This window comes from Lonchura striata, chromosome 1A (genome assembly GCF_050655825.1).
Source record: "Lonchura striata isolate lonStrDom1 chromosome 1A, ASM5065582v1, whole genome shotgun sequence".
NCBI lineage: Eukaryota > Metazoa > Chordata > Aves > Passeriformes > Estrildidae > Lonchura > Lonchura striata.
In genome coordinates this window covers 18,377,450-18,403,778 of record NC_140741.1, presented here as the reverse complement: position 1 = coordinate 18,403,778, position 26,329 = coordinate 18,377,450, and the positions used below count along the sequence as shown (strand labels likewise).

At 39.2% G+C, this 26,329-nt stretch overlaps 2 protein-coding genes across 5 annotated transcripts; one reads left to right on the top strand and one right to left on the bottom strand.

The window, feature by feature from the left end:
* Positions 1 to 30: 30 nt before the first annotated feature.
* PYROXD1 (pyridine nucleotide-disulphide oxidoreductase domain 1) lies at positions 31 to 13,016 on the top strand. 2 transcript variants are annotated; one of them, XM_021552054.4, is made up of 12 exons: positions 31 to 131; positions 1,448 to 1,528; positions 2,896 to 3,015; positions 4,217 to 4,345; positions 5,164 to 5,237; positions 5,847 to 6,007; positions 6,621 to 6,721; positions 7,515 to 7,644; positions 8,459 to 8,571; positions 9,678 to 9,800; positions 10,035 to 10,172; positions 10,509 to 13,016. In XM_021552054.4, the coding sequence occupies exons 1-12, from the start codon at positions 51 to 53 to the stop codon at positions 10,755 to 10,757; spliced, it is 1,500 nt and encodes a 499-aa protein (XP_021407729.2). In that variant the 5' UTR covers positions 31 to 50; the 3' UTR covers positions 10,758 to 13,016. The 2 variants fall into 2 exon arrangements, with proteins under 2 accessions (XP_021407729.2, XP_021407730.2); XM_021552055.4 differs by lacking the exon at positions 4,217 to 4,345.
* On the bottom strand, positions 11,567 to 26,219 carry RECQL (RecQ like helicase). 3 transcript variants are annotated; one of them, XM_077783334.2, is made up of 15 exons: positions 26,152 to 26,219; positions 24,804 to 24,876; positions 23,508 to 23,705; positions 21,523 to 21,702; positions 20,923 to 21,029; positions 19,803 to 20,001; positions 18,214 to 18,380; positions 17,795 to 17,876; positions 16,483 to 16,631; positions 16,275 to 16,392; positions 15,502 to 15,640; positions 14,697 to 14,788; positions 14,202 to 14,421; positions 13,006 to 13,138; positions 11,567 to 12,813 (listed from the first exon to the last, which is right to left on the bottom strand). In XM_077783334.2, the coding sequence occupies exons 2-15, from the start codon at positions 24,817 to 24,819 to the stop codon at positions 12,625 to 12,627; spliced, it is 1,989 nt and encodes a 662-aa protein (XP_077639460.1). In that variant the 5' UTR covers positions 24,820 to 24,876; positions 26,152 to 26,219; the 3' UTR covers positions 11,567 to 12,624. The 3 variants fall into 3 exon arrangements, with proteins under 3 accessions (XP_077639460.1, XP_085425798.1, XP_077639461.1); XM_085569672.1 differs by having other exon boundaries at positions 25,685 to 26,173; XM_077783335.2 differs by having other exon boundaries at positions 25,829 to 26,173.
* Positions 26,220 to 26,329: the final 110 nt, after the last annotated feature.

The window sequence follows — 26,329 nt, the reverse complement described above, 5'->3', positions numbered from 1 at the left end:
CCGCGGGAGGAGCGGAAGCTGCGGCGCGCCCTCCCGCTCGGGGCGGGGCCATGGCGGGGCCCGGCGGCGCGGCGCGGGGCCGCTTCGCCGTGGTGGGCGGCGGCATCGCGGGGGTGACCTGCGCCGAGAAGGTAACGGGGCTCTCCCTCCGTTCCTCCCCGCCGGCCGGGAAGTGTCCGCAGGGATGTGGGAGGCTCCCCCAGCCCGGGGCGGCCTCGGGGTGCCGGGCCCTTGGCGGCCCCGCTGCCCGCGCTTGTGCACGGCCATCGAAACTGATCCACACTCTAATCGCATCAATATTCGCATGTGATGCTTCCTTACTCTGCCCTACACCCCCCGCTTCTTAAAAATAATAATTTGTCTCGCTGGACAAAACACAAGCCAAGCGCAGCAGTGGTGTAACGTAAGGATGTTTTTCTGTGTAGAAGTCTCCAGATGTTCAAAGTTGATAAGGTTATTTTGAAGCTGTTCGTGAAACGTTTCATAAAGAGAGTTACGGCTCTCTGTGCCCTGCTCCAGAGGTCAGGGACTCGGGATTCCTGCAGGAATTATTCTAAAGGACTGTGCTGCAGCCGGGCTGAAGGCTGCTGTGATGTGTTCCTTTTTATTAGTGCTGCTCAGTTTTTATATGCTCCTTGTTTTAGAGCTGTATACCTCTTCCAGCTCTCGGTGAGCCCAAGCTCTAAAAATAAATTCATCTGTTTCTTGGCCTCAAGGTTTTTGATGGTTTTAAAGTAACAGTTCCTGTAGAATAAAATTTGCACCTGTAGAATGAAATTATGTGGCTATTAGTTTGATGAGGACTGTTTTATCTACTAGGGCTGCAGAGCAGCATACAGACTGTGTTTTGGAGGCACGTGTTCTCTGGTGATTTCAGGGTCCCTCTGGTTGGCATCCCTTCCCCCCGAGAGCAATACTTGTCTTGGTCTGACTGTCACCTTGCTGAGCATTGCACATTTAAAATGGGAGTCCTTCCCTTTGCCTTGGGGCCTCATAAGTCTTGAATTGCTTAATAGCACCCTGAAGATGATCAGTTTACTAGATAGGATATAAAATGTCCAGGAGAAATCAGCATTTCATTTGTGAAAATGAAACCTGAAAGCAATCAGTCACTGCTATGCAGTGAAAAAATGTGTATCCACCAACTGGGTGTCTCCAGAAATCACATGATCACAGTCTGATCTATCAGATGGCCTTTGGAATATTGTGACAATAATCCTTTACACTGTGGCTGCAGTTCTTGAAGGTATATTTATGCATGATTGAAATAAATGTTGTGTCTCCAAATTCTCTTCAGTCCTTATCCTTCTGTTATCCTGAAGTAGTGTTTTTTTCAATAAGATTCTACAAAATCAAAGTAATGTATTAACATACTGCTTTTCACCAGTAGTTTTACTGTGTTCAAGTCTGATGATGACTCTCATCATGGTTTCTGTTTCTTTACAAGCTGGCTGCAGAGTTCCCATCAGAAGACATTTTTTTAGTGACAGCTTCCCCAGTTATAAAAGCTGTAACTAATTTCAAGCAGGTAAGAGAGACTTGATTTTTCCTACAGTAAGACATGTTCAAAGTTTACTTGTGCAGATAATTTAGAACCAGTGGTGAAGATGCTCACGACTTTGAGCTTGTTTTCATATTAGTGTGATTGCAGTGGTGTTAGTAATACTGATGAGCTATTTTACAGAAATTAGTAATTGGTGAATATATTCACACCATTCAGGCAAAGGTTAAACCAGGTACTTACATGGCTGAAGTGTGCTTACTGAAACTTTATTTCATTGCTTTATTAGTGAGTGACCTCTCAGAAGCACTGAAATGGTATCATAGTCTTGCTCATGTTTGAATTTGGGGCAGAAACAGCCTGCTGACAAGCAGCAAAAGAAGGGATAGCCTTCTGGGGAGTTGCTTCGAGCTTTGTCTGCTCCAGCAGGTGCTGATTCAGTGACATCTTTCCTGCTGGTTTTAAAAAGAAAATCAAATGCATGCATGGATTCAGATTTGTGGCTAGTAGGGTCATGAAGCTGAGTCTGGGAGCCCTCTGTGGGATTGTTGGAGTAACACCCAACTTTCAGAATGCTTTCTGAAAGTGCTGAGTGTCCAGTAGAGACATTTGCACAGCACAGAGATGTAAAGTGTGTAATTCACATCAGTGGAAATTTACATATCTGAAAAATAAGGGAACAGCTAAGCACTATTGGAAGGCAGCAGCATATAAATTTTGGACATGAGCATCGTAATTTCTCTCTGAATTGCAAGCATCCTATGGCTTCTGGCTCCTAACTGTGTTCCAAACTCTGAATCTTCAATGAAGTAACAGACCTGGATGTTTCCATGCAGCCACTCTCTTTTGGATAAAACACAAAATTGTCATCATCATTTGAATGTTTTTCAAATTCTGGCTTGCATCTTTGGGGGTTTAATTTGGTTTATGCTTGTTTTCTATTTGATGTCCATTTCCCATGAGGTCTCTGAAATATTAGGTAGTGGCTTGGGATGAGTTATTTTATCAAAGTTACAAAAAAGAGAAAAACAAGGATTTTAACACTACATCACAGTAGTGTCAAAAAGAAAAAGCAGTGTTAACTTTTTTAATACACTTCTTTATGGAATGAAACATTGTAGCAGTTAGAACAACTGCCAGGGTTCTCCATTTTTGCTTAATCTCTATCTTTAGAATTAACATGTAGTACTTTGACTCTTCAACCAGGAACAGGCATGAAAAGATTCTGTATTGAAAAATAAACTAGCTGTTACATGATAACACATTTTCAGACAATATGGGCTTTATGTTGTGACTTTTTTACTATAAATGAACACAGCACCTTCTGTCAAAAGCTTTAGAAGAAGAAATGGGTAATGATCCATATTTTTAAATACTTCTCTTTTCTCCTACAGGTGTCCAAAACACTTGAGGAATTTGATGTCGAAGAGCAACCAAGTTCCCTATTAGAAAAACGATATCCCAATATTAGAGTTATACAATCTGGAGTAAAACAGCTGAAAAGTGATGAACACGTAAGCCAAGGTTTTCTTTTTTATTTCGTTTTTCAAGTTATGTATATAAAAATAAGAAGTAGCTGAATGTTTTGGGTAAGAAATTTTCTTCAAGAATATTTTGGTTATTGAATTGATAAGTTACCAAAATTACAAGAAAATATTTTCTAATTCTAATTTCACTTACTGCTTTACACTGTTTTTCTAGTAGAAATATATACAGAGGATGAAAGAAATCTTGAAAAAAACATTTCCACTTTTTTTTTCTCTCTGTTTAGCATAAATATACACAGAGATCAAAAAAAAAATCGTGAAAGAACCAACATTTCCACCTTTTCTTCCTTCTGTTTAGCAGGAAATACGTTGCAAATATGAGCAATGGACAGCATGTACACACCCTTGTTAGCTCTGTGTCAAAACATTATTTTCCACTTCAGCATGTATGAGAAACTCACATTCACATCCCAAACTGGTTTTGCTCACTTTTAAGGTTTGGAGATGTAATTCCAGGTAGATTCTGCTAACATTCTGAATCCAATGGTTTTCTTATTTTAGTAGGATAGTATTTTAATATAGGTCTTGGTGGACACAAATAATTAATCTATGTGGGTTTGGAGGATCTTTTGCCCAAAACCACTTTAAACTATGCAGCTTCTAGATTGCAGAACAACAAATAATGTCATAAAATATTAAAATTTAAGGTCTTGTTTCTCAGAATGACATAGCTTGTTTAGTGCCTCCACTTTTTCTTCAGCAAAGAACAGATTTGCAGTCTTTCTAAACTGTGTCCTATCCTGTGCCTTGTTAACTCAGAGCTACTGCTGTTGAAATGTTTGATTGAGATTGTCAATTGCTAATGTACAGCAGTTCATAGTTCTGTTTCTGGGGCCTGAGGGACATTTGTCCCATAGAAAATACAGAACTCTTTTAGCACAGCCACTGAGTACAAAGTGCCACCAAGTGGTAAACTTGATCTAGCTTTGAGTGCACTGTGTACAGTTCCCATTTTATTGTTCACTTATTTGTGGTGAGTGTGGTGGGAATAAGTGACACACAATCAGGAGGAATATGAAGCCTTGTTCCTTAAGAAGCCCCTTACAGATTTTCATATCTGCAAATTACTGTGACATTACAGAAAGAAAGCTGATGTGCTCTTAGTTGTCTTCATTTAGATGAATTCTCTTAGGGGAATTGATTTTTCTTCTCTCTTCACTGTTAACAGAAAATTTACACTGAAGATGGGAAAGAATACATATATGAAAAACTCTGCCTGTGTGCTGGAGCCAAACCAAAATTAATTGTTGAAGGGAACCCGTATGTATTAGGAATCCGGGACACTGACAGTGCACAGGTGAATGTGTTTAGGACTTAAAAATGTGTAATATATTTCTGCATCTGGTGCAAAATACCAGAATTATTGTGGAGTGAAATGGAGAAACGGAAAATAATAATTGTTACTATATATTCTTAAATAGGAACATTTTCACTAGCAGAAAAACAGCCTTATAATGCCACCAAATTAATGTCACTATATTTGTTAAGTTTATAGATAGCTCATACTCATTATTCCTAACATGATAATATGGAATAAACAATGTTTTTTTCACCCTCCAGTCAGAATCCAATTGAAAATATAAAGAAAGTTCCCTGGGAAGGTATGTGTGATACCTGCTACAAAGGGCTGCTTCATACAGTGGAAAGCTACTGAAGGAATGACTTTTTATTCTTTTGTTGTTCTACTGTAGCTTCTCCTCTTTGTACAGAAAAGAGTAAGAAATAGTTAAAGATGTGGAAAAGTTTTCACCTAAGAAATAACTTAATAGATTAAAAATTAAGCTTGGGAGGCAAAGGTGAAGTTTCACTGCTACAGGTCTTCAGAATTAGAGGAGGCAGGGTGAGCACTGCTGTTCTGTAACATGGAGCTGCCATTCATCAAATGAAGCTGGACCTTAAGGATAAAAAAGCAGTTATACTTTCAAAGAATCTGAAGTGAAACTGAAATTGTTGTTTGTTACAACAGCAGCTCCTGGTACAGGTCTTAGTGTAGCTAGATGTGCATCAATAGTCTGGGAAAAATCAAGATTAAGAGCAAGAAAATACTGGAAAGGATATGGTTGATCAGTGTGAGGAAACATGCTCTAAGTGACATTTTTTTCTTTCTTAATGCAGGCTTTTCAGAAGAATTTGGCTCATGCTGAGAGAATAGTGGTGGTAGGAAATGGTGGGATTGCCCTTGAATTAGTGTAAGTGAACAAAAAATACAGAAAATATTGAACAATGCAATGCTAAGTCTAGTGTACATGAGTTGGAGAAGGTTGACTTATACAATTTTATCTCTTAGAGCATTTAGTAGCAAAACTGATTACAGGGTTGGTTTTGGTTTGTTTTTTGTTTTTTTTTTGCAACATAGTGTTTTTTACTGACACATAAAATTAGGAAACCTCCAGAAGAAGCTTTGACACATAGATATCAAGAATATTCAGTTCATGTTCCACATAGTGCAAACAAGATCCAAATGCTGTTTTTTTAACAGTAGGAGTCTGGCAAAAATGCACTTACTTTTCATTATGGGGAGCAGAAAGACTAATTACTAGTATTATAAATTTGAGCTGCCCCCCACCCCCTACCCCAGTTCAGTGAAGGTTGTGTTGGTGAGAAAATATGACTTGTCAACTTGAAGAGATTTTTTTTTTTAATGGGTTCCTTATGTAAATATTTAGAAGTGGATTTGATAGGTTGGAAAGTCTTGGATCCCCTGGTTCTGGCTTCTGGACACACTGCTGCTTGTGTTGCTAACAGTCAGATCCTTCTCAGGCAGTCTGTCACTTTATCCCTTGTTTAAATGCCCACAGGTATGAAATTCAAGGCTGTGAAGTAATCTGGGCTATCAAAGACAAAGCCATTGGGAACACTTTCTTTGATGCAGGAGCAGCTGAATTCCTCCTTCCAAAGCTCACTGCTGAAGGCCAAGAGACTCCAATTGAGTGTAAAAGAACCAAGTACACAGTGGAAGGTATGGGGTTTAGCTTCCTGACACTGCAGCAGCAGCATTTCATATTAGTCTTAAAATAAGTCAATTTAAGCAGCTTGGAATAAGGCTTACTGTTATCATCAATGACATTTCTTTCTTCAAAAACTGAGAGTAAAAAAGCAACATAAAAAACCATCCCAAATTTATGTAGACAGAATGTAATACAGTTTCCTGTGAGCTGTAAAAAAGTGCTTACCTTTGTGCCAAATTTATATTAATTCCCTGCATTCCTTCAGCTGAAGAACTTGTTCTATTTTTTGTAATGTTTTGATGTGAACTCACCATTATATAGGGAGGAGCTGTCACATAGTAAGATATTGGAGGTGCAGATGAAACCACACTCCAACTCACAGGTGCAGTGAAACTGCAGTCTCAGAAAGAACAATTAACTAGCACTGCATGAACAAACATCACACAAACATATGTATGACCAAAGTCATAACAAAAAGAAGAGCGTGGCTCTAGACATCAGGCAGGAAGAATAAGGATATTAGACTAGATGGTATTTTTCTATTAATTGAGAATTCTTGTTCTGAATTCTGAAGACAAGGCAGTATGCACACTAAATCTGATATACTCCATGTCTTTGCTTCAGGAAGTGAGGAGAAAGGAAGACCTACAGGAGCATCTGACAAGCTGGGCAGTGCCTTAGGCCCCGACTGGCATGAGGGCTTACACCTTAAAGGGACTAAGGAGGTATGGGTATAACCTTGCTGGCATATTTATTTGAGTGTTGTGGGCATAAGCATTGGGAAGAGTTTGCAATAAAATCCTCACGTTTAATTTTTTTTTTCATTTATGAATTCCTGAGCTGTTAGGTGTTTGCGTCTGTTTTGCATTTAAAAAATGACCTGTCAAGGGCCAACTAAAAGGACATTTAGGATATTTAGCAGTTTAATCAGTGGTGGTTTGGCTGTTGAAGGCTGTGGAACTGCATTTGCGTAGTGAGAGAATAAAACAAGGCCCAAATTCACAAAACAATTTAGAGCAACAGTTAAGTTTCCAACTTCTGGCTTGAGCTCAGAATATGGTTGAAATGTGGGTTAATGGTACAGAATATTTTTTCTTTTTACAGTGTTTAGAACATATACTTATTATTGTTACCAGAATTTAATTAATGATAGAAAAACAAAGGATTTGCAATCCTGAAAGACAGAAAAGATGAGTTTAGTTTATTCTGTTAAGGTTTGAACTCTCTTCCTGAAGCTTAGGGGAACCTGAATATGTTTTCTAGCATTCCAGAAAAATCTAATTGTTAGGAATTTTCAAGGAACATCAGATACCTGTTGAAAAAGCAGGTAAATTGCCATTGGCTATGGTTAGACCTGTGGCAAAATGAGGAAAGTGTGGGAATCCAGTTAGTGGGCTGGGATATATTGTGGGGGGGTTTTCCACTTTAGTGGTATCAATTTAGGTGAAGATATCCTTGCTATTCTCAGTCTTGTGATCGCTAATCATTATGTTTATAATTCTGTCAATTTTTCTTTAGTTTTCTCATAAAGTACATATTGAAATACTGTGTGAAGTAAAGAAAATACACTTACAGCAAGAATTTATCCAACTGCAGTGGACTTCCTTGACTTTTCCTAAAGGAGAGAAAAATGTAGAAGCAGATGAGGGTGAGTGCCAGTGCTGATAAGACATTGAAGATGGATCGGTGCTGGAGCATGTTTGATCTTGTTTGCTGTTTTAAAGCAAATACAGTTTTGAAAAATAAATATTATATCTCTATAATCTGATGTCTAGCAGTTTACAATAATCAAATTTATGGGCTGCAATTAAATTGCAAAATGTTACGGGTCAGACACTTTTTTCCACAAAGTAACCAAAATTCTGTATGCAGAATATTCCATCCTAACACAATCCATTAAATATTTTAATAGTGAAGTTAAAGCAGGAGAAAAAAAAATCACACCAACGTTTTGTATCAAAACTGAAATAAACCTTCCAAGTAGAGGAAAATATTCCCTTTTCTTAAATGAATAATTATGCCTATAATTTTCACCTAATTAAAATGAATATTTAAAGTACTATTTTAGTAATCAGTTACTTTCAGCACAAGTCAAATCTGTGCTGTTCTTTTTGCTTTTGAGGCACTTCTGTGCATCTGTAAATTTCTACATAAAAGAATATTTGGCAACTTCATACTTGAGAGAGCATCCCACAGGACACAGAGGGCTTTAATTTAGGAAAATTCTAAGAAAGTTATTAGTAGGAGTGGAAGCTGAGATCCAAAATCTCTAGTTCTGAGCAATGGTAAGAATAGTTATGGGTAATCTCTGATAATTTTTTCCTTTTTAATCTTTCTTTACCTATTCAGGTACCTCTAAGGTTTTGTAGGGCTTTTTTCCTTTCATATCTTATCATAAGACATAATTAATAATATAACTTCAATTGGTTACATTCTCGGGACAAAACTTTCCTCTTTTTCAGTGCTGTGGCCTGTATATGTGGAATTAACTAATGGAAAAATTTATGGATGCAATTTCATTGTCAGTGCAACTGGAGTTGTGCCAAATGTTGAACCATTTCTGGATGGCAATAATGTAAGTATATTGGTTTCTTTTGAAGCTTTTCAAATAAGGTTAAAGAAACCTCTTCAACTGGTTTATGCTTGTGTTCTGATATGAAACATGGATTGCTAAAGATTTAAATACTGTGCACCATCTCAAAATAAGGCAGGTTATGTTCATAGTGAGATATCCAACACTATACAAGTGTATTTGATTTGTGGTCTTGGTTTATTATATTGTTCCCCAGGCATTTATATACAGTACATATGCAGTATTAAGCCTATGCAGAGAGAGAAAAGCATCTGTACAATTGGCTAATATGGCAGAAATATAGAATAATTTCCATGTTATAGACTATACCATAGTCTTACCTTACTAATCTTGACATTTGCTCCTGGAAAGGATGCAACTATTTCCAGTACTTTTCATCTGGGACACTGAGCTGTCAAGGTGCTCATGTTCATTGAGAGAAGTCAGCACCCAAATGTGGATGGTAATTCCAGAGTTCATAACTGCCATGTGAATTTCCACACCTCAGGATCACTTTGTTTCTGTGTTCAGTGCCTGCTCAGCAACAACTAAAACATCCCTGGGTTATTAACACTGTTTTCATCACAAGTCCAACAAATAGTCCCATACAAGCTACTACTAAAAAATGATCCCATACAAAACCAGCATATTGTGGTATTTCACGTTAAGTGATGCCATCTGATTAGGAAATAAAAGACTGTGCTCTGGTTACAGAAGGAAATGCTGAAAACATAGATCTGATGTTGAGCCATAAGATATTTCTAGGCCCATGCTATAAGCTTAGATCAGGAATTAAGTTTTTGCAATGGTATTTTCTTGCCTTGGCAAAAAAAGTCATCTCTTAAGACTGGGCATCCCTGTAACACACAGTGTGATTTGGAATTTGGCAAACCCTGTGACTTCCCTGCCTAGGTATCAGTCATAGTCCTTTAAAAACCTGTGCTGTGCTCTAGAAATAATAACATAAGTAATGTCTTGCACCTTCCATGGAGCTCTTGCCACTCAGCATAGTCACATGGTAAATAATAAAGGAACAGCCGATTGCTGAAGGGGGATGGAGTTGGATGCCTTTCTGACTTGTTTCATTGTTGATGTGTGAACCCCTTCAGTTTGCTGTGGGTGAAGATGGAGGACTGAAGGTAGACAAGCACATGCACACGTCGCTGCCAGATGTGTTTGCAGCTGGAGATATTTGCACGGCAGCATGGGAGCCCAGCCCCGTGTGGCACCAGGTATGTCCTCACCCGTGTGACCCACGGGGAGTTACACACCAAGGAGGGAAAGGTTAAGCTAGTGGATAATCCCGGAGGGTTGGTAACTGAGTTTTGTGGAGGTGGCTGGAAACCAAGCTAGCCAGCCCTTCTGAGTATTAAAAACCAAGTATTTTTTGAGTACTCACTGCAGTGAGTGTGGTCATGGCACAGTGATGGTCTTGTGAGTTAAACCTGCCCAATTTCCTCTTCCAGATGAGGCTGTGGACCCAAGCTCGGCAGATGGGATGGTATGCAGCAAAGTGCATGGCAGCAGATGCTTTAGGGGAATCTATTGAGATGGATTTCAGCTTTGAACTATTTGCTCACATTACAAAATTTTTCAATTACAAGGTCAGTACAGTCTGATAGTTGTAAACCACTGAGTAACACATACTGCTTGCTTATATTCACTCACTGACACTGAGCAGATGCTTTGAGAAAACAGGTTTCTTTATATAGTAATTAATCCTAGCTTAGATTTTCTCCATTCATACTAATGTGTATGATATTTCAAGGGGAAGATTTTTGAGTCTATTGTGTGTTTGCAGGCCAGTGATGGGGGGAGGGACATTAGGGACAAATATTTTCCTGTTTGCATCACTTTTGAGGCCCAGAACTGTTACCAGCAAAAATGCTAAAAGGCACCGCAATGTTCTTATGAGAGCTTTTCTTTTTTCCTTCTGCTAGGTGGTGGTTTTGGGAAGGTACAATGCTCAGGGCCTGGGCTCAGACCATGAGCTGATCCTGAGATGTACCAAAGGCCACGAGTACGTGAAAGTGGTGATGCAGAACGGCCGAATGATGGGAGCTGTGCTCATTGGTGAAACAGACTTGGAAGAAACTTTCGAAAACCTAATTTTAAATCAAATGGATCTTTCAGCCTACGGTGAAGATCTCCTAAATACAGATATTGATATAGAAGATTATTTTGATTGAACAATACCCCATTCCCATTCTGTATGAAGTTTTGATATCAAGTCATACATCTTAGAAAACTGTTTTCTCAGGATTACCAGAAATGAGGGATAAATGCAATCCTCTATTAAGATTTTGGGTTGATCTTGCCAAAATACTGACTGATTACTGCCACAGGTACCAGCTAATGGTACAACCTTTGTCGAGGCTCAGATGAACAGAGAACAATTTTAAGGCACAGGGTGCTCAGAGCTCCTGCTGCCTGGAATGTGGGTTGCAAATATATGACCTTACTCAGTTTTTTTTTCTCCTTTTCTTCCCCCCCATAAGTTTACATCTGAAATACATTTATTTGCTGCTCAGTTAACTACAGAACACAAGCTTTGCACAATGAAAGCCAGGATGAGATGTCAGTTGAAAGCAGCTTTTTAACTGCTTGCCCCTTCAGCTGTCCAGATGTTGGGGTAGAGCTGCACTGTACTGGATAATGCCAGCCCTGGACAGCAGTTGTTTCATCCTGGCTTTTGATTTTGTTCTGCAGTTGCTGCCTGCGAGTTGCTATTTATTTTGGGTCAAATTTGGAACAATTTATTGTACTCAATACAAGGCTGGCAGTACATATTGAGACTTGTCCCAGACAAATCACTTAATGTTTCTTAGGAGAATAAGTTTTTAACTAAATGTTCAATTTTTGGCAAAGGTCTAAAAGGATGGGTGAAAGACTATAGGCTTTACTCACTATCACAATTTTACCAGAAGAATAAAGATAATGATATTAGTATTATAGGTGTTATACATGTAAGTGTAAGAGAGAAGAACTAAAATGCAACCACTGAGAACTTGCATTTATTAATGAAACCAAACATGCCTTTCTGATCTTTGGCTAAGATGTTTAAAGTAAGAAAACAAAACTGAATCTAGCAGTCAGCATATGTGCCCTGAGAATGCACTGCAGGCAGCAGTAGCTGTTGAGTGTTTCCTAGGCTGGCAGGTTGTCTTGTTTGTAAACTTAAATTTAGGTGCTTCTGCTAAGCACAGAAGTCATAAATTTCTATTTGAATAACAACCTAGAGAAGTACAATTTTAAGACCAACAGACATATTTCAAAGGAATAAATACACATAATCACTCATAAATACAAAATACATACAGTATTTCACCCAAACATACCACAGTGGGTGTAGGGACACATGGTCCTGCTCTGAACTGCAGAGATGGCAATGCCCATGTGGGCTGGAAGAACCAGCCCTGGCACAGCAGCAGCTCTGACCTAGCCAGGGCTCCAGAGGAAGGATGCTGGAGCATCCCAGTCTCCAGCTGTCTGATGTCACTCCCTGGGGCTGGTGACAGCAGCTGCCCTGGGAAAGCAGTGCCCTGGCTGCAGTGGAGTCACTGGTGAAGAGGAAAGTCACCTGCACAGCAGGCAAAAGGAACAGAAGGTGACAGGGTCTTCATGCAGAGCTAAGGACCACCAAGCCCTGTGCTGCAAAGGAGAGAAATCTCAAGAGGACTCTCAGGGGAGCACTGGGTGGAGACTCCCATAGGAAGGAAGTCTGGAAACCTCTGGATCTCTGGCAGTCCTTTCAGGCTGCCTGAACCTGCCACAGTGTTAGTATATACCACACATCTAAAAGAGTTAAAAAGCCCACATGGTCATTATATAGATTTTGTAATGATTGCTGTATCCTAAAATGTACCAATTATTTTGATATGAAACACTTTTTCCTTCACTACTAGCTTTGTAGACTTGACAGTTTTTAAAGATATTTGTTCCCTGTTCAGTGTTTATTAAATACAAATACCATTACAAAAGCACAAACTGAACTTGCACACTGCATTGTCCATGGAGCAGCAATCATGATTAGGTCCTAAATGTAGTCTGTGACACTCAGTCAATAAGCACTGCTTGGTCATTTGCACCTGCCTGAAGCTTAGGCTTCTTTGCTTTTAAGTTAGGACCAGAGCTGGGCCGTTTATGTTCCTGTGATTTCTTCACCACTGCACCCTGGACAGTCTTTGATCCAGTCTGGGCATTTTCTCTGCTTCCTTTTGAATTTGAAGACTGAGATGGTTTGACCTGTAAGATTTAAGAGTTCAATTAAAATTCTAAAATTGTTTTCCTCCTTTTTCCACATTCCCACACAAGACAGAAGATATTTATGAGGTTGACTGCATTACTACAAAACATGTTTTGAGCAGATACCAAATCATTAACTTAAGCTCTAATGGAGAAGATACCTGTATGGCAAATCAGACCAGATCTAAATACCTTGAAAAAGCTTTTGCTGTTTGTTATCCTTTCTATGGTGATGATGTGTTGTCCGTCGTTTTTCAGCAGCCGGGCTTTCGGTCCTACCTTCAGGTAGGATATTGTAGCAAAAGCTGTGAAGCTGAAATCCTCCCTGCATGAATAAAATCACTGTTACAAGGGAAGGCCTGAGACAAGCCAGAATATGCAGGGGGAAAAAATCCTAGAATCAAAGTTAGAAAAGACCTCTAAGAGTATCAAGTCCAACCATCAACCCAGCACTACCACTAAAACATATCCTCAGGTGCCATATCTTGGCACCTGACCACTGTTCACAAAACATGTGGATTAAAAAAAACATGTCCCAGGAATGGACTCCTCCACTTCCGTAGGCAGCCTGCCTAAATCTCAACAGCTCTTTCCATAAGGACAGGGACACATTAATCCTTCTGATGATGTTCCAAATAACAGCTTCATTCTGCTTTATCTATTCAAGTAGACAGTCAGGTGACTTAGAGCAACTCTGATTAACACTTGACTTAATTCAGTTTGTGGACCTTGACACACACAAAAAGCACGCAGGTGCACACTTGTCAAAATGAGAAAATGAGAAAAAGGTGTAATAAGTCATCTGCTAACCCTCTTAATAATGTTAAAAAAAGCTGTATGGAGAGATGCAAAGAAAAATTAAGTCAAAATAAAGGGATTAGATATTTGCAGATATTCTTAAACTTATAAAATTATATGAGAAGACAAAACACATAGCACACAGGTTACAGAGGCAGCACTGTTGTTAGTTCCACTATGCTTCCTTAAAATTTCTGAGTACCACTTTCCATATTAGCCAGTTTTTCCTGATTTAGACATCGTGTGGGCAACCGCATTTGCTTTCCTTATCCCTGGAATGTGAATGAGATCTGTATGAACTGCAGACTTCTCCAAAATTAATCCTGCTGCAGATTTAAACATCCTACCCGAATACAGAAGACCCCAGCTTTTTAAAATTGCATGAGACACAACACTTCAGCTGTTTCTCCCACTTTTAAAATGGAAAAATAGCAATACTTGAAGGGTTTTTAAGAACACATTAAATGCATCTGAAATGAGAACAAGACTACAGAATGTATGCATTAATGTTATACAGAAGTAACAAGAGAGCAAGGAAAAATTACTACTAAATGTTAAAAAACCAAAACAAAGAAAACAATCTTACATACTTCAGATACTGCTGCAGCAGTAAATGGGCAATAATTCTCTCCAGCTCCTCTCGGGTGTGCTTGGGTGGAGTAACTTCAGGGACCCTGAATTTGGACACACCTTTCCCAGACCAGGCATCGATTAATTTCAGTGGGGTGAGCTTCTCACTCATGCTGTCAGCTTGCTCAAGGATCTTTATTAGATCCCTGCAGTATCCTGTTACATCCATCATCTCACATTCTGCAAATAAAAGCCAAGGAACATTTAAATAGAAAGCTCTTTGTAGTTATATGTAGCTATAAATACATATATTTGTGCTATATAATAGCAAGGCTTTTTTTGTTTTGCTTTTAAACTAACTTGGCAACAGTAGGCCACAAAAACTGATATTCATAATAAAATCTGCACCCTGAAAACAGTCAGTAATACAAGCACAGGTCACAAAATTTGCTTAGTTTTTCTACACCAGTATTTCATTAAATCAACTTTTCCCATGTTCTCTGTCCTTTACCTACCCTTCTCTCTACAGCAGTTATCACACATTCTGTTGCAGTTTGCAGAATCCCACACCTCATCGAAGTGGTGGGCTATGAGCACCCGGCGACACCTGAAGAACAGAGAGCAGAGGGGGGCTATAGATCCCAGGTGGATATGTAACACCTGCCTTATACAGCATGAAAATGGCAAAAAAGGTCCTAGGTACAGCTCAGCTCTCAAAACAAGCACAAAGAATTTCCAGAGGAAAAATCAGAGAACAAATACAGCAACACCAGTATTCCCTATCAGCTATGCCAATATTGGTGTAGGAACAGTTTGGTTGAAGCACAAGAGTATAAATCTGCAGTTTCAAGAGAATGAAAAATGGTAAGAATATGAACTCATTGCTACACTGAGGCCACAAAAGGCTTTACTCAATGCACCAGTTGTCTACAACATGGAGACAGATGTTTTCCATGAAGTATTCCAAATACCAGTGAGGCAGATGAAACAGCAAACACATGTGCATTCCTATGTGGCCATTAAACACTGTAGCTTAGAGTCAAAAACACAGAACTCCATTATTTCCTCTGACTGGGATTTCAAGTCCAAACAGTGTTTGTTGCAGATATTTCAACTCGACATAACCACTTCCAAAATTGTATCCTGAAGCTGGCAAGCTTGATCTTATTTTTATGGGTGGTTTTCTTTGGTGATGGATTAATTTTGGGTTTTTTTCAGGTTTTTCATTTTGTTTTGTGTTTTTTTCCAAATTCCCCCTAAAAAACCCCAAAAAATTAGCCCATTTAAAAACTAAGCAATCAAGCCACAACAGTAACTTACTTGTTCATATTTTGGCAATAAGACACCATATCATACAGCTTCTCTTGGCCAACATTTTCCATCACCACCATTGAGCTGATTCTGAATATATCTCCAAACCCATAGTACAAAATGCAGTCAGCTTTTTGGTCATCTCTACCTGCAATGCATTAAAATGAACAGATAATTGCAATCTCAACCTATTGCCCCCCAAATTCCTTGACACCACATAGATTCAAATCTGCCTTTAAAAAAGTAATTAGATAAACAAGATAAAAAAAACCTCAAAACACTTCAAAATGTCTTTGGGTGCAGAGTTTGGCCATAACATGTATTTAGTGCTGCTGAACATTGATCACTCCTTAAAATGCCCTGCTCTAGACTCCCCATCCCACTTGTATTTCTGAAATTCATACAGTGATTAAACATCATCTAGAGGCAATCTGAGCAGATCACACATCCCAGGTGCTATACAAAATAAAAAAATTAAAATTGTATATCAAATCTGTATCATTTTATTCTGGTAAGCCACAGATTTAATAGAAAATCAAGTATTTAAAAAAATGCTGAGTGGAGGTCTAGATACCCAGTTATTCTTTGTTACATTGCAGTAGAGGCCTGGTCATGAATGCAGTTTATATTTAAAGCCTCTTTACAGAGGCAGTTTCATTACACGCTTTGAAAACTATCTCAAAGGCAAGAGACCTAGCACAAATGCCCAGAAAATTGAAGGACAGTTTTACTGGTGTAATGGATGTAAATGGCAACTTTGCAAAAGCCCCTTTCTGCAATACCTGCACGTCCACTCTCTTGGTAGTAGTTTTCCATGGACTTGCTCATAGAGTGGTGAATTACAAACCTCACATCAGGTTTATCAATTCCCATGCCAAAAGCAACAGTTGCCACTACAACCTGTGAAAAAGAAAAATATTAAGAAATCAAGATACCAAACCACAATTTGTTTAAATAAGACATTAAGTCCATGTAAAGTATTTACTTAACCTGGATTTGATTTGTTGCCCATCCTTTATGAACTTTGGTTTTATATTTAGCATCCATGTTTGCATGATAAGCCCCTGCTTTGATTCCCAGTTTCTGCAAACTCACAGTAACTTGCTCAGAATCCTTCTGAGAAAAGCAGTAAACAATTCCTGCACAAAAATGAAAGAGGCCTCATTGTAATGCCTTAAAAAGGCCAAACAATCCCCAATACTTAAAAACAATTGTGAAAGCTTTATTAACTTATGAAATAAATAATTAAAAAGCACTATACAGTCTTTGTGACTGTTTAGTCCATAGTATTGGTATTCATGAAGGAAAATTTGGTTATCAGCTTGGACCTGAAGGCTAAAGAGGAAATACAGGTGTGAACCCATAGAACCATGAAAGCATTCTATTAATGTTCAAGGAAGACAATGCTTATTAAAGCTTTTTAAAGGGGTGCTATGCCTTATAACATCTATAGCATCTCACCTGAGATTTCAGTTAAATCTGCCTTTTATCATTAGTCAGGCTGGGCTAATGTCATCTTGTTCTTTTGAGAGTTTTCAAGGTCTTCTAAAAGTTTTTATGCCTTCTGATGTTTACATATTTATACTGAATTTTCTCACACTGTTCTTGTAAATAATGATTGTTTTGCATTCTTCTTTGTGGGTGGAAAGAATTGATGGACTATTGGTTTGACCAGTGTGGTTGGAGAGGTGGCAATTTCATTCTACAGTGCTCCAAGCAGAGACAGGGACAGACTGCTGCTCCAGAACCTGGGTTCTGCTGCCTTGGCAAGATGTCTCTCCTCGTTACTTCCACTACAGAATTTATTGATTACACAAGTTCAACTCTTACAATTCTGCTTTTATCTGCAATTCATCCCATAACACCCATTTTGGACACTAAGTAACCTATGACTCTTCTGATCAAATATAAAAAATATGTTAAAGATAACAAATATCCTGACACATGTGTAGTAAATAATGTGTGATTTAAGAACAAAGAGATCACCTTTTCTGAGCCTTGCTTTTACAATCTTAAACCCTCCTATTATTACCTATGTAAACATTGTTCTGTAGACATCAACATTCCAGTTCAATACTTCCGAAGATACAAGTGAACAGTAAAGACATTTAAACATTAATGAATGAAGAAAAATTATTCATGGTATGGATCTTACTAAATTTCATTTATTCTAATGCTGGATGTTTAACATATGGAGGAGGCAGAATTTCTTCACATGTTTCACGATCATTTGAAAACATCCTAACATCCCTGCAATGCTAAATCTTATGAAAGAACATGTGTCTTTTGTGACACTTTTTACCTGACATTCCTTTGTATCTTCCATTAATGGTCTTAACTATGTCCTCAATGAAATCTTCATTATTTGAAGGCTTATGCCGAACCTCAAAAATATATTAAGCACATGTCACAGTTCAAGTGGGCAGTCTGCCAAACAACTTATTTTACTTTTTCCAGTATAATAAATACAACTATTTTGCTGTTAAAAAAAATTACTGTATTATTTTTATGAACAGTCCATTGAAAAACAAACCTGCAAGTTTTCCCCACCAAGAACGATAAACAAACGTGCAGCCAAAGTGAAAATTCATAGCACAGAATAATAACCTTTCTGCCATCGGAGGACTTATTTTCCAACAGGGTGAAGCAGTCTAAGCCTGCTGCCTGTCCCTCTCCCTGCAGGAGACAGCACAACAGCACAAACCAGGTAACAAGACCTACCTCATAGTAAAGGTTGGGCCGATTGAAGGAAGCAGTAAAGGTAATGCACTTTTGAACATGCAAAATGTTCTGAGCATCCTTTAAAACATGATTGGTAGCTGTTGCTGTCAATCCAATCAAGGGAGTATTGGGAAACTGTCTTTTCAGGATACCGAGAGACTTGTAGTCTAAGCAAGAAAACAAAAAGGGAAAAGAAAAATATTTCTCATACCACAAATGCAAACTCAAAAAAGGCATTCATGTAGATAGTATTTAATGGGGTAATACTGCAATAAATGTTATTACTGCTAATCCACTACAGTACTAATTTATATATCCAAAGGAAGTAACAAGCAGGTTGCACTTAGCAAAATAGATGTAATCTAGTTGAATTTTAAAGAATCAATCACAGAATCATTTGGGTTGGAAGACACCTTAAGATCATATTGCTCCAACCCCCTGCCATAGGCAGGGATACCTTGAACTAGCCCAAGCTGCTCATTGCCCCATCCAACCTGGCTTGAACACATTCCAGTGATGAGGCATCCATAACTTCTCTGGGCAGCCTGTGCCAGTGCCTCACCACCCTCACAGTTCTTCCTAATACCCACTGTAAACTCAGTCTGAAGCCATTCCCTCTTGGCCTGTCACTCCAAGCTCTTGTAAAAAGTCCCTCCCCCATTTTCTTTTAGGCTCCCTCCAGGTACAGAAAGACCGCAATTATCAGTCAGAATTCAGAAGGCAAAAATGTATGGAAATAGAAATTCTTCAAAAGTTAAAAATTACATGTGGCATTGTATTAACCAACATTCAGGTTATTTTGCAGGTCTGTTTTTACCAAAAGCTTTTGAGTAAACAGAGCTTTTCTAGTAAACAAGTAATGTGGAATTTATATACATAGACCAGAGAGTAATAATAAAAAAATTTAAGGGCTCAGTACGGCTGCCTTCAAACAGAAGTGCAGCCAGAGGTACATATCCAAATTCCACACTGCCTGTTGAACTAGCCTGGCTCTTGGTTCAGGCACCACTTCTTAGCAAAACTGCTAAGAGAGACTTTACAGTTAATATTGCCTCAAATCAGGTTTTCTTTCAAAGACAAAGAAACAGCAGCCAACAATATTCTACAACCTCCAAAACAGGAAAAATAATTAAATACACTTTCTTTCCCTGTAAGTGAAGGGCATTTGTTTCCACTTGCTTTAGAGAAGATTAAAATATATCTAATAAATTTACAAAATGCTCTACCTCCTTCATCAGGGAGTGGTGTACAGAATGAGACTTTCCCATAGCGGTAGATTAAAGGTAACTATTGTTCATATTAAAGATGCCAAGCAAAACCTTTGATTTTATAAACCTCCAATTAAAGTAAGCAGAATAAGTCATTTTTCAGAATACTGACAGCAAAATCTACACTGAAATCATCATTTGCATGAACTTAGCTCCTGGATGATTTGTGAATTAAAGGCCTTGAGCTAACACAGGTATATGTCACACATTAAGAATTCATTTAACACATGAAGGAAGCAGCTGGCCTTATTTCAGGCCCAGCTCATTATTCACTGAGCTGGGCCAGAACAATCCTGCAAAGGGGATATCTGAGGATCATACCAGGCCTGAAGTCATGGCCCCACTGACTGCAGCAATGCACCTCATCCACAGCAATGCGAGCCAGGCACCCAGCCTGATAAGCCTTCTCCAGCTTGGACATGAACATTTTGCTCTTCGCAATCTTCTCAGGGGTCACATAAATGAGCTTCAGCTCTGAATTCTTCTTCAGCATTTCCGTGTGGACCCACTTCACGTGCTCCTGTTCAAATCAAAACAAGACATCAGGGGGTAACAAACTGGGACAACACACTGGAGCTGCTTAGTGCTAAGGCTCTTAAGAGATGATTAGCAATTCATAAGGTGTAATTAACAGAGACTGATAAAGTGTTCCACGGTATTGGCCACTATGAGCCTTTGTAGAAGATCACTGTATAGACAATGGTCATTTTGATACTTAGAAAATCCACGATGGAACTTCGAAGCAAAGACACATATTCAACACTTTGCTTCTTCATCAGATGGCATCAGTATTTCCCCAACAAACTGTGATGTAGCAAACCTCCCTGTGATACCACAAGTGTAAAATAATGCCTTGCACACAACAGTGGTTTTTATTACTGAGTTTTCAGAGCACTCTGCATCAAATCAGGCTTCAAGTTTGGCATATTGCATCAAGCAGTGATTTATCAAATCCAGTGTAATGTGCAAGTTAATGATCACAGCCTCCTGCTAGTCAGGAAAATAACTGTAAAAAAGCAATTGCCTATGGGGAAATGAGCTGCTTCTTGGCCTCTGGATCAAACAACTCACCATCCTATAGGAAGAGTTAGTAATTATATGTAAAAGCCTGCACTGCTCAACATGGCTGTAGAGGACAAAAATCACCTACTCCAAGTCTAGAAACTGAGTAAAAATCTACAACACACATCAAAGGTACTTCACATTCTCTAAACAACCCCAAGAAATCTAGCTTTTCCACAGAAGGTGCCGATTCCCATGTGGTGTTGTCACTAAAACATGAACACAAGATACTTAATCATTTTACCCATATCACAGCACCCCCCTGGGCAGATACTGTTGCTAGAACAGCATTAGCTGATAAATCTGTCTCATCCATTCAACATTCACAGGTAAGGAGATGCCAGCACATACACTACAAAACACGTGAACTTAAACACACCTTGCTGCTTGAGGCATTTAATAAAGCTGCAGAGATACCAAGCTGCTCCAAAACCATCAGCTGATCTTCCATGAGAGATATCAAAGGACATATCACCAGTGTGAAACCTGTAACAATCAATCATTGTGCAGTTCAGATGTCACAAATATCTCCTCTAATTCTTTTTTACTGGTGCATCACCCCTGCTCTGAAGAAATTGCCAAATGTAAGCTTAAGCTTCATACACAGCAGAGGATTCTCCTCCTGGATAGCTGACAAGTGAGTGCCAGATCACACAGGGATAATTTTTATTAAATGTCCACAACATAGACCTCCTTTTAAGGTCTAGACAACAAACACTACTGAGCTCCAATAGATAAAGTACAAAAATATACAAAACAAGCTGGATACCTGTGTCATGATTTGCCACAGAACTAAGCAGTGACAGGAAGTGGTAAATTTGGCCTTTGTAAATAAGTAAACTTCCAGTGCAACTGGATGAGTTATTAAAAATAAACAAACCAAACAAAAACAACACCAATGTTCATCTCCAAATAACTATAAAATGAAGAAAATAAATCTAATTCTTTTTATTATGTCCTTTTTTTTCCCCTTACATACCATCAGAACAGACAGCTGGTAACTGGTAACAAAGGCTCTTCCCACCACCTGTAGGCATGACAAGAAATATATCCTTCCCTGCCATTGCAGCATTTACTGTTTCAAGTTGCAGGGATCTAAACTTCTGGAGTTTAAATCTGCTCTGCAGAGCAGATTTAATCTTCTCATACCATGGAAAATCTGTTAAGAGAAAAAACCAACTCAACAAACACATTTCATAAGCATATTAAAATGTAAGAAGGAGGAGTAATTTACATATTCGATAACTAAATCTAGCAGTGACACAATTTTAGATCTGGGAAAGTGTTTAAAGATTCATAATGGCATAGAAAAAGCTCCACACAACCTGAGTCTATATACGCCAAATTCCAGGGTGGACCTTTGAAAACTCAAATTGTAAACCAAATTCACCTCCAGACCAAAGCAAATGGATGTGAACTACAGATGAACTTCAGAGTGCTAATGATCATGTTAACTAATTGGTACAAAATAACTAGAAATTAGAATCCCACCTTGAAAATAAATAAAACCAGACACTGAGCCCTACAATAGTTACTCCAATGCTTCCTTCATACAAATGCAGTAGTATAAAGAAGGAGGGATACAATTTTTCCATATATTCCATCAATAATAAGCATTTATTAAAAAAATAAAGTGGGGGAAAAGCTGTTTAATCTTCCCCAAAATCAACACCCCAACATGCTTATAATAGTTTTTTTCTTCTCTTCAATAAAGACCTAAAAACTGCATTTTTAAAAGATGTAACACTGTAAAAAATTATGCTTCCTGATGCATCTTTTTGGTACTATTAAGATTAAAATGCAGAAAAACTGTGGGAGCTCCAGTTACACCACATGCAATGCAAGAATTAATTTTGGGACTTGAGGTGACATTGCAAAGAACACAGTTAAAATCCAAGGCTCTCTGAAAAAAAGAAAAGCCTCCCACTGGCCTCCATGAGCTTTATACTGGGAACAAATTTAGCTGCTGCTCTTGTTTGATACGTACAAAGTATCAGACTGCAAAGACATTAATTTTCAAAGCACAGGAGGTGAGAATTAGGCATAGAACTACACAAACCAAATTATTTTTTCAATAGAATAATTTGCAATTATAAAGTATCAATATTCTTACATATGCATTAATACTCCTCAAATACAGATAAATATGGATTCAACTACAACATTAATTTCATTTTTAAAAAAGCCAAAAAAGGCATATATCTATGACAGATATAGGCATTTACATTTTGAAAATTAAATTAAAAAGCAGAAAAAAGCCCCATAATATCTGAGTCAAATTTGGCAAGGTATAACATGGCCAAGAAGCAGCAACTATTCAGGACCTCAATGTCTAACCTGAAAGACCGCAGCCCTCCCACTACCACAAGGCACTTGCCACTTGCACTAATTCTACAATAATAATGTATTCTAGGTTATTTTTGGCAGTCAGCATCTATCTAATTTGCATTAATTTAGCAAGACAGTGAGGCTTCATGACCCATCACAAACACTACCAATGTCCTACCCACTCAAGCAAGAGGAAACACAAAACCAGCAAAACCCAAATCTAAGTACAAAATTGTCATTATTAAATCCTGAGAAAATCCAAAGCAATTTGTTTTAGAACACAAACAAGGAAAACTATTGCAATATAAGCAATTAGTATACAAATATTGCAACAAAAATTTACTCTGTGATTCTAAAAGCAAATCAGATCAAATAGTAACTTTGCAACAAGCAAAGAATTAAAGTAATTATAGCAGGCCATTCTGACAGAACAGATACGTCTGCCCAGAACAACTCAAGATTAGTGTTTAGCAATGTCCAGTGAGACAAGTATAAACATTACCTCATTACCCTGGCCTGTCAACCAGCTGACTAAAATTATATAGGACAATATAATTATCCAAACAAAACTCTGCAGTTTCCCCTACTGAATTAGTTCACCTTACTGTTAAAATATTAGACTTTGACTCTGCAAACCTTTTTTGTTCCATTCCTCAGCTGAGGTTTCAGTGTCTTTACTTCCACCTGCCTCCAAGTCTCCTGAGGACTGTTTTATCAGATTCTTTACTCTCATCTTCTTTTGAAGGAGTTCCTGCTGCTTATCCACAAGCTCCTGTATCTGCATCTCCACTACTTGCAGCTCATTCTCAATGGACACCAGCACCTCCTCTAGCACTGCAGGGAGAAGCAAGGAGAAGGCACAATAGAGACCACAGCCATGTGCTGATGCAAGTTTTAATTGTATTAACTGCACTCCAGCCAATGATCAAGTTGTTCATAGAGAGCATTTGTTTACATGTGAGAAGCAACATTAACAAGCAACATTAACATCGGCAAGTTAAACTCCTCTGGAGTTCAAAACAGGACCATTAGCAACAAGCTGTGTTTCATGCACCAAGATCTCCTTCCTCCACAGAACAAGAGGATCTGCTGAACAACAGGGTTTGGCTATAGAGGGAAAATGCAAACACAAGCCATCCTTCACATGTGAAAGAAGTGAAGAAAATGCTCCCCAAAAGCTCAGGTTACACAAGTGGCTCTTTGGCAGGATTTTGCCTCTGCCCATCCCAATATGCATGTGTATGAATTGCAGATTGTTCTAGAATCCAATCCCTGGAGTTCAAAAGAATAATTAACACATACACCTGCATGCCAAGCACATATTCCAGAGCCAGGTCAGAAAAGCATCAGAAGGAATTCCTTCCTCCCCCACACCCAGAAACCCCAAGAGATTTTGGCCCATCCACAGCAGATATGGTAATATGGTTATGGAAACAGAAATGTGTGATATGGAAAAAATATCTTCATCTCAAATAGCACAAAATGGTGATAACTGTCTTCCTAAATGCCCACTGCTACTCAGCAGAAAAGTTAAGAGTGCCTTAAAATACAAAGCACATTTTTAAAATATTGAAAACCAAGTAATTTCCTTGACAAACTTGATTTTCATCATGCAATAGCTTGGGTTGGAAGGGACATTAAAGCTCATCTCATTCCAACTCCCCTGCCACTGGACCAGGTTGCTAGGAGCCCCATCCAACCATGCCTTGAACACTTCCAGGGATGTGGAATTTTGGTTTTGTTTTACCCAAGAAATGAAAAGCTATCCAGTAAAATATTTTTTTCTTCAAATCTTAAGTATAATAGCACAGACCCCACAAACTCTCTTATATATACATTAAATTAATGTAAATAACAATCAGTAGCATCAAGTGATTGTCTGTTAGCTAAGAGACAGCAAAATTGACATATAGAATATTAATTATGGATTACCTGCAACAGCTGTCATCTTTGGAAATTAAAGAATGTTACCTTTACGAGATCTTATTTAACCAAGCAACTGTCACTAAAAAAGAAAATGAAACAAATATATTTTAAAACATATTCTATAAGTAAACCTTCTCAATTTAGAAAAAATTTACTGCAGGACATTCTTCATTACCAGAGCTGTTAGTGTAACAGTTTAAGCACTGATTAATTTAATTTGCTCACATAAAGAAGTCCCACTAGATGACAACTGCTTTTTCCCTTCTGCAAAATGGATAAACACAATTTCACAACCAATTTCCAAGGCCACAGCTCACCAGGCTTCTAAATGAATCCAGGTGACCTTTAACCAAGTCATACATTTCCTGCAAGAGGAATGCTCCAAGGTAGACGAGTCACTCACCAAGTGCCCATTACCATTTTTGATCTCATCAAAGATTATTTTACAAAAAAGTCTGAACACATTACACTGTGCCCCTTAGAGAAGCAGCCACCATAACACCTACAGCATCATTAAGGAGGAAGTGAAAACATGCTTTGGTTTAGAGAAGGGGATTCTATTTTGAACAGATCATCAGTGAAATGAGCACAGAATTTAATATATTGGCTCATTATTTGAACAACAGTCTTTGTCACATTGTACCTTAACAATATCAAACTCAATAAATTTATATTTTCTCTACTGCATCGTGAACTATTTATTACATAGATGGAAGCAAAGTCCAGTGGAAGGTGAAAGGGAACAAATTCAGCAGATCCTGACTACCAGCTGATTCCACCATAGCAAAGATCTTCCCCACTCCTATAAATGCAGATGGAAATATATATTAAAACTGATGTGTGAATAAAACACTCCACATCACCCAGTGCTAGACCCTCTTAAACACTTTAAGTCGCCGTCAGGGGCGGCGACTCCACCGCCTCCCGGGGCAACCTAGTCCAACGTGGGAACATTCACCCGCACACAGTGTGACCAGCATACAACTATATACAGAGAACATATGCAGTGCAATGTTCCCAGCACTCCTCACCCACACGCCAGCCGCGGGCACGGCGCTCGCCGGGCCGGAGCCCCTGCTGGGTAGGGCTGCGGGACGGGGCGGCACAGCCGGCCGGCCGGGCAGGGAAGGCGTCCGGAGCGGGATGGATGAGGAAAGGACAGAGGCCGCCAGGGCCAGCACCTCGCTGCCGTGTCCTCCCCGTGCGGCGGGCTCAGCCGTGGCTCGGAAACAGCTCCCACAGCTGCCCCAAGGGCTGGTGCCGGCCGCGCTGCCGCATCCCCTGTCTTTTACCTCTTACCCCTCATCCTCCACCCCTCCCTGCTCCCGGCTCCCGCTCCCGCTCCCGCTCCCACCTGCGCCGCGCGCGCCAGCCCCGCCCCTTCCGCCGCCCGCCCTCAGCCAATAGCGCTCGGGGCCCGGCGCGAGCGCCGCCCCTCCCGCCAATCAGCGCCGGTCGCGGGCCGTGGGCGGGGCATGGCGCCAGCGCGGCCATGCAAGGCGGCTGCTGATTGGCGGCCGGCGCGACCAATG